The sequence below is a fragment of the Mustelus asterias genome, chromosome 5 (assembly GCF_964213995.1).
Source record: "Mustelus asterias chromosome 5, sMusAst1.hap1.1, whole genome shotgun sequence".
In the NCBI taxonomy this organism is placed as follows: Eukaryota; Metazoa; Chordata; class Chondrichthyes; order Carcharhiniformes; family Triakidae; genus Mustelus; species Mustelus asterias.
The window spans coordinates 132,682,201-132,696,622 of NC_135805.1; the positions used below are offsets into that span (position 1 = coordinate 132,682,201).

General features: G+C 45.6%; 1 protein-coding gene across 1 annotated transcript in view; it reads left to right on the forward strand.

Annotated features, from left to right (window-relative positions):
• The window catches only part of LOC144494162 (uncharacterized), a 397,513-nt gene that overhangs the window by 254,820 nt on the left and 128,271 nt on the right, over positions 1–14,422 (forward strand). The window contains exons 17-20 of the mRNA XM_078213764.1: positions 3,875–3,937; positions 4,032–4,085; positions 7,087–7,128; positions 11,001–11,042. Coding sequence (XP_078069890.1) covers positions 3,875–3,937; positions 4,032–4,085; positions 7,087–7,128; positions 11,001–11,042 — 201 coding nt within the window. The remainder of the gene's footprint in view (positions 1–3,874; positions 3,938–4,031; positions 4,086–7,086; positions 7,129–11,000; positions 11,043–14,422) is intronic.

The window sequence follows — 14,422 nt, forward strand, 5'->3', positions numbered from 1 at the left end:
TTTGAAGTGTAGTCACTATTGCAGGAAATGTGACAGCTAGTTTTACATAGCACAAGGTTACACAAACAACAGTGTGGTAAAGTCCAGATTCTACCTATGTGTAGTGCTGATGGACTGAGAAGTGTGGGCCAGAACATCAGGGCTAACTACCCTGTTCTTAGCTAAAGTAATGCCGTGGGATCTTTTACATCCACCTGACCAAATGTGGCCTTGATTGTTTCCCAATCGTGTGATTCCTGGGTGTAATATTTGATCCCGCGATGGGATTTTGACCATATATATCACTAAGACCCCCTCTATTTCCAGCTCCCTAACAGCGCCTGACTCTGCCCCACATCAGCTCTTCAATTCATTAGTGCCTTTGTTGCCCCAGACCTGGATATTCTAACGCATGGCTCCCACATTCGATCTTCTGCAAGCTTGAGGTCATCCAAGGTTCCGCCGTATGTGTTCCAACTCGCAACAAATGCCTTTCACCCTTCAGCCCTGAGCTCCCTGACCTACATGACCCCTGGTGGAACAACATCTCGATCTTTTACCTTGGCCTTTTGCAATGTTCCAGTGAACCCCAACGCAAACTGGAGGAACAGAACCTCATCCTCCGATTGGGCACTTTACAGCCTTCTGGACTGAACATTGAATTTAGCAACTTCAAAACATCAACTCTCCCCTCCACCCTCACCCCATTTCCATTTATTTTATCTAATTTCTTCTTTGATCTCATTCATCCATTTTTATCACTTTTTATTCTTATTTCTATTTTTCCACTTCTCCAAATCCGCTCACCATCTTGTCTCCAACCCATCCAACCCCTCGCTCCCCCACTCTCCCCCCTCCCCTTCAGGGCAACTGCCACATTCCTCAGGCAGTCCCTTAACAATCTGTACCTCTGTTCTCCTGTTCATACATTCTGATCATTTAATGGATGCTTTTAGCACCTTTCTCAGCCTTCTACATCACCATTTACATTTCCCTTGTCCAATTACAGCCCTCCCCCCCCCCCGCCCCCCGTCCCCCAATAGTATAAATCTTGTCTGATTTTCTTTGCTTTCAGCTCTGGCGAAGTGGCACCCAGACTCGAAACATTAGCTCTCTATTCTCTCTCCACAGATACTGTCAGACCTGCTGAGATTTTCCAGCGTTTTCTGTTTTTATGACCTTGATTTTAAAATTCTGTTTTTCAAATCCCTCCGTGGCCTGGCTCCTGCCTATCCCTGTAATCTCCTCCAGCCCCACAACCTTCAGAGATACCTACGCTCCTCTAATTCCCACCACTTGAACATCCCCGATTTTAATCGCTTCACTTCACCAATGGTGGCTATGCCTTCAGCTGCCTGGGCCCCAAGCTTTGGAATTCTCTACTTAAACCCTCTCCATCTCTCTGCCTGGCTTTCCTCCTTTAAAACACTCTTTCATATCTACCCCTGGATCAAACTTGTGGTCGACCAACCTAATATCTCCTTGTACGGGGCTGTGTCATATTTTGTTTTACAATGCTTCTCTGAAGTGGTTAGCACGGCGGCACAGTGGTTAGCACTGCTGCCTCACAGCGTCAGGGACCCAGGTTCGGTTTCCCAGCTTGGTCACTGTCTGTGTGGAGTTTGCACATTCTCCCCGTGTCTGTGTAGGTTTCCTCCAGGTGCTCCGGTTTCCTCCCACAGTCCAAAGATGTGCGCGTTAAGTTAATTGGCCATGATAAATTGCCCCTTAGTGTCAGGGGGCTAGCAGGGTAAATGGGGTTATGAGGATAGGGCCTGGGTGAGACTGTTGTTGGTGCAGACTTGATGGGCCGAATAGCCTCCTTCTGCACTGTAGGGATTCTACGAAGCACCTTGCGGTGTTTTATTATGTTAAAGGTGCTATATAAATACAAGTTGTTGTTAACTGTGCTAATCTTAGTAGCCTCACCTTGGCTCCTGTGCTAAAATTGCATGTATAAACAAACATCAATTTGCAGTGCCCAGTGTGACCACTGCTAATTCATATTCTGTGCATTTGTGTCACACCTGATCTGTTCAGTAATAGCTGGTATTTGCAGGCTTTGCTTCAGTAAACATCCTGATGTGTGTCTTTTCCCGGGTCAGGTTACTGAGAAACCTCAGCTCTGGAGTAGTGATTTGCTGCCATCTCCTGGTAGTTCCTTACTAACTCACTTAGCCTGAAGTGCCACCCTCCATCAAAGCTTTGACGACAGGGGCTTGCTGACAGGTCCTGGAGTTTGACTTTGCATTGCCTGTGCGAAGGGTACCTTCAATGGGCAAGAACAAAAGAGATTTGCAAGCTAAACCCTTTCTTTTATAAGAAGGCAGTGAATTTGTACCACCTGCTGAGATCGAGCTGCAAATGATGCAGCAATGGGACGGGGTGGTGGCGGGGAAGACATTTTGAGCCGAATCCTAATTGCCAAAAGTGGAGGATTGTGTGGGGCCCAAGGATGCAATTCAACAAACCTGAAACAGGAATCCAAATCCCTCAAACCTATCCACATTTGGTTTTAACAGAGGGACGCTGAAGGGCAATTTACTTTTGGAAAGTTGGTTTGACTATTTAACTGTACTAAATGAGGCCTCCTGCCCTCAATTGACTCTCACTGCCTGGATTTCCCAGGCCTTGGAGAGCTACAGCTGAAATGGGATGATAAGGGCCTAATCCATCAGGTAAGTGTCTTTCCAGCACTGCTTGTGGGCCAAGAGGAACAGGAGTGTTTTTGCAAGGGCATACAAGTCACTCAATAAACACTCGACTCCCACTATCCACCACAATCAGATTGCTTCCTCCAATCCAGCATTGGATCCCAGATCCCCCTTAGAGGATGAGATTGGGGAATTAATAATGGAAAATGAGGAAATGGCAGAGGCTTTGAACACGTGTCGTGTTCTGTCTTCACAGTAGAAGACACAAAAAAATCCCAAGATTAGTAGAAAATGAAGAGACAAAAGGAACGGAAGAACTTAAAACAATCACTATAATTAGAGAAAACTACTAGGAAAACTAATGGGACTAATGACTGACAAGTCTCCTGGAACTGATGGCATGAATCCTAGGGTCTGAAAAGAAGTGACTGCAGAGATAAGGGTCTGATCTTCCAAAGTTCCCAAGATTTTCAAAATGTCCCAGCAGATAGAAAAAAAAACACAAATGTAACACACAATTCTATAGAGGGAGGAAAGAGAAAGTCATTGGCCAGTTAGCCAAACATCTGTCATTGGGAAAATGGTAGAATTTTATTAATGAAGTGATTGTAGGACATTTAGAAAATCATGATTTAATCAGGTAACATTATTTTGTCAGAGGAAAGTCATGTTTGACAAATTTATTGTAGCTCTTGGAGGATATAACAAGTATAGAAGATAAAGGAGAACCAGTATTGTATTTGAATTTTCAAAAGACATTTGATAATGTTCCACAGAAAAGTTTCCTAAACATGATGGGGCTAAAGGGATATAGGGGGAAGGGGGATCAGGATATTGAATTCGATGATCAGCCATGATCAAAATGAATGGCGGAGCAGGCTCAAAGGGCCGAATGGCCTACTCCTGCTTCTATTTTCTATGTTTCTATGATCAGAACTCATGACCTTCTGATTTTATGATCTTATGCCATGTGTCTGCCTTTTCACCAGACTTTTTAAGTCCTCCTCAAGCCTGTTACTGTCCTCAAAGAGGCATTCTGCATTTGTCTGACTTTCAAGATTGTTAGGAAATGAAAATCCTGGTCAGTTTTTTATTCACCTCAATGAATGAAGATTTATACGGAACCTCTGATGGGCTAGATATCATTGAAGCAATGAAGAAATGACAGAGAATATTTAAATTGTATAGATTAGAGACCAATGTCCTTCGGACCAAATTCTAACAACAGCCGTGTTTTACAGGGTTACCAAGGAGATCTAGGTGACACTGGGCAGAATGGCGTGAAAGGAACAAAGGGGGATCCCGTAAGTGCTTTGAATTGGTCAGTGGTCTTTAGCTGCTTTTACAAAGCCATTTGAGAAAGTGCTTTTTCATTCCAACTGTATTGTGCTTTTGCAGGGTATGCCTGGACAAGAAGGCCCCAATGGTGAAAAAGGAGAGAAAGGGACAAAGGTAAGTTCAACTGGGAAATCTTTCCAAACTCTGGGGGAAAGGGAGGTTTGGAGCCCCTGGGGAGATGGGGTGGCAGAGGAAGAGCGGGGGAAGGTGCCTGTCATAGGAGGGCAGAGGTCACTCATTCAAAAGCGCCAAGGAAAGTCACCAACTTTCAATGAAATTCCAAGTTGTTATCTCTTCATTCAGACCGTTCAGATGCACTACTTGACGAGACGGTAGCTGGTGACAGAGCACTCGAGGGAGGTCCAAAAGAGGCGGATACAATATTACAACATTTAGAAGACATTTGGACAGGATGGGAAAGGTTTAGAGAGATGGGCCAAACCCAGGCAAATGGGACTAGTTTAGTTTTGGGAACCTGGTCGGCATGGATGAGTTGGGTCGAAGGGTCTGTTTCCGTGCTGTATATCTCAATGACTATTATACTGGCCCTGCTTACAGACAAGGAGCAAAGAGAGGAGAAGTACAGGACAAGAAAGAGAAATAGAGGGAAAAGAAGGATAATAGTGTTATCAGTTTATCTCATCCAGATGTTTGTACATCAAGCCGTTAGCTTGGCAAGTGACAGAGTTCCTCAATTAGACAGGAGAAAATCACGTTACAGGTTGACCTGCCTGTGTCTATAACATGACCATGTTGAGTGATTGGTTAAAAAATTACCTGGGGGCCCAGCTTGGAAGTTGACGTTACAGCAGTAAAACCAGTCCTGACATCTTGAGTGACTTTATTACTGGGAGATGAAGCTTTGATTCCAGTGACATAATGCATTACTTGACTTTTTTTTACAATCAACCACCCTCACAAGTCTGGTAGCCCCAGGATTTATGTTGCCAAATAAAGCCTTCAAAATGATAGATCTTTGCAGAGTTTGCTGTGACTGTCAAACTTTAACAAAAATTCCAGGGAGGTTAGGTGAGCATATCAACCAACATGATTCAGCGCTGCCTAGCTGCTGGAATGCCACAGTATTTGATTATTTGTTTCTCTTCTTCCTTTAGCCTTTGGTGGCACCGTGGTTAGCACTGCTGCCTCACAGAGCCAGGGACCCAGGTTCAATTCCCGGCTTGGGTCACTGTCTGTGCGGAGTCTGCACGTTCTCCCCGTGTCTGCGTGGGTTTCCTCCGGGTTCTCCGGTTTCCTCCTACAGTCCGAAAGACGTGCTGGTTAGGTGCATTGGCCATGCTAAATTCACCCTCAGTGTACCCGAACAGGCACTGGAGTGTGACGACGAGGGGATTTTCACAGTAATTTCATTGCACTGTTAATGTAAGCCTACTTATGACACTAATAAATAAACTAAATAAACAAAATTTTACTTGTGTTCACAGCCTGATAGTTCCTATCCAAGGTTGCGGACTGGTGCAACGTTAATTAATTTTGATGGGACAGGGGTATGGAAATGTGCGTATGTGTGAGGGAAAATTTCACAGCTGTTAATTGTAGGGGGGACAGTGGCAGACAGGTTTGATACTGGGTCACTGATGCTGATTAATGCTCCAACAACACAAGTTCAAACCTCAACCAGGCAGCAAGGGAAGTCAAATTCAATTAATTTAAAGTTTAAAGTTTATTTATTAGTGTCACAAGCAGGCTTACATTAACACTGCAATGAAGTTACTGTGGAAATCCCCTAGTCGCCACACTCTGGCACCTGTTCGGGCACACTGAGGAGGAATTTAGCATGGCCAATGCACGTCTTTCAGACTGAGGGAGGAAACTGGAGCACCCGGAGGAAACCCACGCAGACACAGGGAGAATGTGCAAACTCCACACAGACAGTGACCCAAGCAGGGAATCGAACCTGGATCCCTGGCGCTGTGAGGCAGCAGTGCTAACCACTGTGCCATGTAATTAATGAACCTAGGATAAAATATTGGTCTTGTTAATAGTGACAAGTGCCAAGATTTTATGGTCTCTCCTGCCCGGTGGGTCCTGCCGAAGTGAACAGCAATTCAAATGGCATACAGCATCCACCACGGGAAGACACACAGACATGGGGCCCTAAGATCCCGGCCCATGAAGCAAGCAGATTGTCCGAACAGCCCATCTTGTTCACTCATGTCTTTTAGGGAAGTAAATCTGCTGATATGGCTTATGTGTGACTCCAGATCTACAACCATGTGCTTTACTCCTAACTGCCCTCTGTAATGGCCAAGCAAACCATTGCAGGAAATTAACATTATTTGTGTCCCAACGCCACATGTACTCCAGCCGTTCATGAAGATGGCTCACCATCACCTTCTCAAGGGCATTTTAAAAAAAATATTCATTCATGAGACATGGGCATCACTGGCTGGCCAACATTTATTGCCCATCCAGAGTTGCCCGAGGGCAATTGAGAGTCAATCATATTGCTGTGGCTCTGGAGTCACATGTAGGCCAGACCGGGTAAGGACGGCAGATTTCCTTCCCTAAAGGACATTACTGAAGCAGATGGATTTTTCCAACAATCGAAAATGGCTTTATGGTCATCAGTCGATTCTTAATTCCAGATATTTTTTATTGATTTAAAATTCCACCATCTGCCGTGGCGGGATTCGAACCCAGGTCCCCAGGACATTAGCTGAGTTTCTGGATTAATGATCTAGTGATAATACCACGAGGCCATTGCCTCCCCAGGGATGGGAAAATAGATGTTGGCCTAGCCTCCAAGCACAGATACAAAGAAAGGATTGCTGGATGTTTCCTGCCCAGTGCTCCTTCCCTCCGGGCTGCAGAGAGTCTATAACGGTGCAAGCTTTACCTTGCCTTGTTGGAAGGGTCAAGCTCAAAGGATTGACTGGCTGTCTCTCATTTCAGCTCTGCTTTCATTGTAGATTGCCTTTGAGCAAGTCGCAGAGTCTCCAGACGGAAGCAGCTGCACAGTTGATACAAAACAAGATAACAGCTGTCGTGTTGAGCATGCTGAAGCTGTTGTCCATCATTCTTCCCCTGGCCTACCAGTCTCGCATTGAATGTGAAAGAGTAGCATTTTTCACAAGTCACTTTTCTGTTTCAGGGTGACAGTGGATTGACAGGACCCCCAGGCCCACCAGGAATCGTGAGTTATCTTTTCAAACTGTTTGTATTATAAATGAAAAGAATCGTTAGTGAACCTCCCTTGCTGCTCGCAATGTAAAAATAGTTTTAAGCTGCTGTGAGCACCAGGTCTACAGGACAGAAAGACATGGCCAACTTTTATACCAGTGATATGAAGGTACATTTCCTACCAAAATGTATCATCCAACCACTTGCATGTGACAGTAAGAGGGTGGCACAGTGGTTCACACTGCTGCCTCACAGCGCCAGGGTTCGATTCCTGGCTTGGGTCACTATCTGTGCAGAGTCCACACATTTTCCCCCTGTCTGCTTGAGTTTCCTCCGGGTGCTCCGGTTTCCTCCCACAGTCTGAAAGACGTGCTGGTTAGGTGGATTGGCCTTGCTAAATTCTCGCTCAGTGTACCCGAACAGGTGCCGGAGTGTGGCGGCTAGGGGATTTTCACAGTAGCTTCATCGCAGTGTTAATGTAAGCCGACTTGTGACACTAATAAATACATTTTTTTTTTAACTTTAAAAAAATACAAGGCCCTCCTTACTTCTTTGTCTGCGGAAGAGAGCCGCGAGAAAGATAAATGGCAGGCATCCTGTTGGCCTGGTTGCTAAGTGTACTGCTTGTTTGGAAGTGACCTTCACAGCTCAACGGGTTTGTGTGTGTATACGCGCATGTGTGTGCGTGCATGTGTGCTGATTGGGGAGGGAGTCAAGTGCAGTCCATGCTCATCACTCACTGACAGGACTACAATTAGCAAGGGGAGTAAAAGAGAACGGGGGAGTGGGACTAATCATAGAATCCCTACAATGCAGAAGGAGGCCATTTGGCCCATCAAATCTGCATTGACTCTCCAACAGAGCATCCCACCCAGGTCATATCCCTGTAGCCCCTTGCAGTTACCACGGCTAATCCATCTAACTTACATATCTTTAGACACTAAGGGGCAATTTAGCAAGGCCAATCCATCTAGCCTGCACATCTTTGGAGTGTGGGAGGAAACCCACGCAGACACGGGAAGAATGTGCAAACTCCACACAGGGCAGACACCCAAGGCCAGAATTGAACCCGGGTCCCTGGCGCTGTGAGGTAGCAGTGCGAACCACTGTGTCACTGTATCACCCAGAGAGTCCATTCAAATAGCTGGCACAAAGACAATGGACATTCCAGACAGACTGATCATAGTGGGATCTTGTCTTGACCTCTTGTGTGTCCATGTGAGTACACCCTTGAGGGAGGGAAGCTTTCTTTCCCCTCCCTGCGCAGCCCAGATGGAATTCCGGTCAACCATCCAACTCATGCAATGATATCATTTGAAGCAAGGATCCTGACACCAATGTGAGCTACATGTGACTCTAGGAGCAATAAATACTACTTCCGCACATAACCGCTAACCTTATTGTTAACTTCAGAGAAGTAGTCTGCACTCAGAGATTTAATTGAATTTTAGATGAGTTTCTTTTTCTCATTGATGACCTCCATTTTCGATGCAACATCAAGACATTGAGAGCTAAAAAGCTGACTCATTCAACCACAAGAGATCAATGTTGCAGGGTCTTTGATTGTATTGATCGCCTCTCGTAGCCAATATCACTACCTTTGCAAAAAAGTTCAAGTAAAGAATTAAGTCATCCTGAATTCAGTCTGCAGAATTCTGCTGTGAAGCCTTTCCTTTATGTCTGGTTCTTTAAAGAAGTGATCAAGAGGACAGATCCCACCTCTGTGTCTTGATGCAATGTTTCATTAAAATGCCCCAGTTTGTAATTGGAATTGAAGATATGTAATTTAATGCACTAATTTTGATCACCAACAATCAAACCCAAAACTACATTTACACATTTTTAAAAAAATTGTCAATACAGGTTATTGCTACACTGAAGCTGTACCCCATTCAATACACATAGAAATGTAGGAAATAGGAGCAGGAGTAGGCCATTCAGCCCTTCAAGCCTGCTCCGCCACTCATTGTGGCTGATCATCCGACTCAGTAACCTGTTCCCACTTTCCCCCCTTATCCATTGATCCCTTTAACCCCAAGAGCTATATCTAATGCCTTCTTGAAAACATGTAATGTTTTGACCTCAACTGATTTCTGTGGCAATGAATTCCACAGGCTCACCACTCTCTGGGTGAAGTAATTTCTCCTCATCTCAATTCTAAACAGTCTATCCCGTATCCTCAGACTGTGACCCTGGATCTAGACACCCCCATCCTTCCTGCATCTTCCCTGTCTCGTCCTGTTAGAATTTTATAGGTTTCTATAAGATCCCCCCCGCCTCTCGCCCCCCCCCCCATGCTTCTAAACTCCATCCAATATAATCCTAACCGACTCAACCTCCCCTCATACGTCAGTCCCACCATTCCAGGACACCATTCCAGGAATGAGTCTGATAAACCTTCTGTGTATCCCCTCCATAGCAAGAACATCCTTCCTCAGATAAGGAGACCAAAACTGCACACAATATTCCGGGTATGGTCTGACCAAGGCTCTGTATAATTACATCAAGACTCCCTGTTTCTGCACTCGAATCCTCTCACTATGAAGGCCAACATACCATTTGCCTTCTTCACTGTCCACTGCACAAACCACGCATACGTACACAAATATAACAAATTGTAACACCTGTCACACAATAGTGAATTGATGGCCAAATACGGGTCCGCTTAAAAACATAATGTGACAATGGTGGATTATCAGCCATTATTAGCACAACGATAGGAAGGGTAGTGAGACTGGAAATGTATCCGTTTATGCTGGCAAAATCCTTCATAACAGAAGATACTGTAGATGTTGAAAATCTGAAATTAAAATAGATAGGATGAACGCACATAGGGTGGGATTTTCCGGCTGTGTTCACCCCAAGATCGGAAAATCCCGCCTGAAGTCAACAGACCTTTGTATGATCCGTGTGCCGCCCGCTACAATTCCCATGGCAGGCGGGACGGGAAAATTCCGCCCATTGTCTTTTTTCCCCAGGGAAGGGGAATTGAAAATTAGAGGTCATAGGTTTAAGGTGAGAGGGGAAAGATTTAAAAGGGACCTGAGGGGCAACTTCTTCAGGCAGAGGGTGGTGCGTATATGGAATGAGCTGCCAGAGAATGTGCTTGAGACAGGTTCATAGAATCATAGAATCCAACAGTGCAGAAGGAGGCCATTCAGCTCATCAAGCCTGCACCCACCACAATCCCACCCAGGCCCTATCCTCATAATCCCATGCATTTATCCTAGCTAGTCCCCCTGACACTAAGGGGCAATTTAGCATGGCCAATCAACCTAACCCGCACATCTTTGGATTGTGGGGGGAAACCGGAGCACCCGGAGGAAGCCCACGCTGACATGGGGAGAACGTGCAAATTCCCCACAGACAATGACCCAAGCCAGGAATCAAACCTGGATCCCTGGCGCTGTGAGGCAGCAGTGCTAACCACTGTGTCACCGTGCCGCCCCGTAGTCATTGAATAGCAATTTATCAATAGCAACATTTAAAAAGCATTTGGATAAGTACATGGATGGGAAAGGATTCGAGGGATAGGGGCCAAACGCGGGCATTTAGGACTAGCAGGGAAGGCACCATGGTCGGCATGGACCTGTTGGGCTGAAGGGCCTGTTTCCGTTCTGTATTGCTCTCTGACTCTAAAAAGGGAATGCTGGAAAACTCAGAGCAGATTCTGAAGAAGAGTCGTATGGATTCGAAACATTAACTCTTGTTTCTCTCTCCACCGATGTTGCCAGGCCTGCTGAGTTTATCCAGCATTTTCTGTCTTTACCCCTTCACAAACTTAATTTCCATGCCTCAGTGAGCTTTCATTGTGTGTGTGTGTGTGCATCAGAATAACACAGAGAGACAAAATTACCTGTGCCTCTTTTTGTTTGTTAATTGCAGGGACTGGCGTCTGAGTACTCACTGCAGCAGATTGGAATACCTGTAAGTTTCTCTCTAATCCTTCTAGCTCCTCATTGCCGCTGTTTGCCTGTTTATTGAGGACCCTAGCTGACAGGGTAAAGGGGTGCAGGACAAAGTTGAGAAGAGTAGGCGAGATGGTGAGATCCACCAAGAATCATAGAATCCCTACGGTGCAGAAGGAGGCCATTCGGCCCATCAAGTCTGCACCGACCGCAATCCCACCCAGCTCCCATTCCCGTAACCCCACATAGTTACCCTGCTAATCCCCCTGGCACTAGGGTCAGTTTAACATGTTCAATCAACCTAACCCGCACATCTTTGGAATGTGGGAGGAAACCGGAGCGCCCGGAGGAAACCTACGCAGACACGGGGATAATGTGCAAACTCCACAGACAGTGACCCAAGGCTGGAACTGAACCCGGGTTCCTGGCGCTGTGAAATATTTGTATTTTAATCCAATAGATAATGGGAGTGAGGAGTTTCACCATATAGAAATATAAACAAGTGCAGAAGTTGTGTACATCAATGGTACAGGTGACCCCTTCCTTTAACCATTTAGTTTTGTAATCAGTGCATCTTCCCCGCTGTGTAACACTTAGAGCATGTCAACGGCCCAAAGATCCACTTAAACACCAACTTTAACTTGGGGCAGGCATTAAGCTCACGGCAAGCAGTAGCATTGTGGTATTGTCACTGGACTAGCGTTCCAGAGACTCAGGGTAATGCTCTAGGGACCCAGGTTTGAATCCCACCATGGCAGATGGTGAAATTTGAATTGAATTGAATAAAAATCTGGAGCTAAAGGTCTCGTGGTGATCATGAAACCATTGTCGATTGTCAAAAAAACCCACCTGGTTCACTAATGTCCTTTAGGGAAAGAAATCTGTCATCCTTACCCGGTCTGGCCTACATGCGATTTCAGGTCCAAAAGAATGTGGTTGACTCTTAACCGCCCCCTCAAGGGCAATTAAAATGGACAATAAATGCTGGCTCCGCCAGTGATACCCACATCCCATGAAAGAATTTTTAAAAATGAGGTCCAACCTAACTGGGTACGATTCCCAGCTGAAACCTGGTAGTCAATGAGGTCAGACCATTGGTATGCCAGGAGGTGGCATCTGGGAGCACACAGCAAGGTCCATGCCAATCGGGTAAGTGGTATGGGTGAGGAATGGGGATGGTGGAGGCTAAGTGATCATACAAAGAAAAGGAAAATCAGGGTGCTGGGCTTCCTTGTAAGGCCCAGAGGAGCAATCCAGCCTTTGTGTGGCACCAAATCTGGCTATTCAGATGCTGTCTGAGTCATGCCATCAGACTCCAACTTGAGAATTTCTGTCATGCTTTGACATGCCCAGGGTAAGGACCTGCTTTGCTGTCCAAACGGCCTATTAAACAGTAACAAATGCTATAAAGAAGGACATATTTACCAATAACCTGCTCATTTTGATTTCTTCCGGACCACTTAGCTCCTGACCTCATTACAGCCTTAGTTCAAACATAGACAAAAGAGCAGAACTCCAGAGGTGAGGTGAGAGTGACTGTCCTTGACATCAAGGCCTCATTTGACTGAGTATGGTATCAAGGAGCCCTAGCAAAATGGAAGTCAATGGGAATCAAGGAGAGACGTTTGCACTGGTTGGAGTCATACCTGGCACAGTGGAAGATGATGGTTGGAGGTCAATCATCTCAGTCCCAGGACATCACTGCAGGTGTTCCTCAGAGTAGTGTCCTAAGCCCAGCCACCTTCAACTACTTCATCAATGACCTTCCTTTGATCCTAAGATCAAAGTGGGGTCATTTGCTGATGATTGCACAATTCATAGATTCATAGAAACCCTACAGTGCAGAAAGAGGCCATTCGGCCCATCGAGTGTGCACCGATCACAATCCCACCCAGGCCCTACCCCCATATCCCTGCATATTTTACCCACTAATCCCTCTAACCTACACATCTCAGGACACTAAGGGGCAATTTTAGCATGGCCAATCAACCTAACCCGCACATCTTTGGACTGTGGGATGAAACTGGAGCACCCGGAGAAAACCCACGCAGACATGAGGAGAATGTGCAAACTCCACACAGACAGTGACCCGAGCCGGGAATCGAACCCAGGTCCCTGGAGCTGTGAAGCAGCAGTGCTAACCACTGTGCTACCGTGCCGCCCTATGTTCAGCACCATTCACATCTCCTCAGATACTGCAACAGACTGAACCCGCATGCAGTTAAATCTGTTCAACATTCAGACTTGAGCAAGTGACAGTTGTGTTACAAGTGCCAGGCAGTGACTATCTCCCATATAAGAGAATTTAAACATCTCATAGTCTTAGAGTCACAGGGTCATTAAGGTGCAGAAGGAGGCCATTTGGCCCCTCGAATCAGTGCAGGCTCTCTGTAGAGCGGTTTAGTCAGCCCCCTTCCCCCATTCTATCCCAGTAGCCATGTGAGTTTATTTTCTTTAAATGCCCACCAAATTTCCTTTTGAAATCATTGACCTTCTCCTCTTCCATCACGCCTATAAGGCAGCGAGTTCCAGATCATTACCATTTACTGCATAAAAAGTTCTCCCTCATATCCTGCTAATCCCTCCTGACATTCCTCCTGTCTCCAATCCTCCAATCTAAACAACAACCACTGCCTTCTGTCTTTAAGTCAATTTTGCGTATCCAAGCTGATCCTGACATTCCTATTCCAACCTTTTAAGTAGTACTTCATAAAACACTTTCTTAAAATCCATATAGATCCCTCACTCTCCCTGCATCAAACCTTTCTGTTACCTCATCAAATATTCAATTAGGTTAGTCAAGTAATCTGTCTTTTACAAATAGGTGCTGGCTCCCCTTAATTAACTCAAACTTCCTAAAGTACCTGTTGATGTATTTTTGCTGATTGTTGTTTGTAAAACTTTACCCACCAACGATGTTGAACTGACAGGCCTGGACTAACTAGAAATGTCTTTGAGTTCTTTTTTTGAATGAAGACGTTACATTTGCCGCTCACCAATCTCCTGGCACCTCCCCTGTAACGAGGGACTGTCGGAAGATCTTCTATTCTCTCCACCTTGCTTCCATTAGCAACCTGGGATCTGGACCAGGCAATGTACCCACTCTGAAGCATAGCCAGCTTTTCCAGTCACACCTTTCTGTCAATTTTCACCCGATCCATTACCTCTGCCGTCTCCACTTCCACCAATGTTTTGTCAGCATTCTCTTGATAAGGAGGAAGTGTTGAATAGACTGTTGGTACTGAACGTTGACAAGACACTGGGGCCAAATGAGCTGTCTCCAAGGAGATTGAAAGGGGTGAGTATGGAAATTGCGGGGGCCATAATCTTCCGGTCTCCTTGAGGCTCAAACGAGGACTGGAGAATTGCAAATAAGTTTAAGTTTATTTGTTAGTGTCA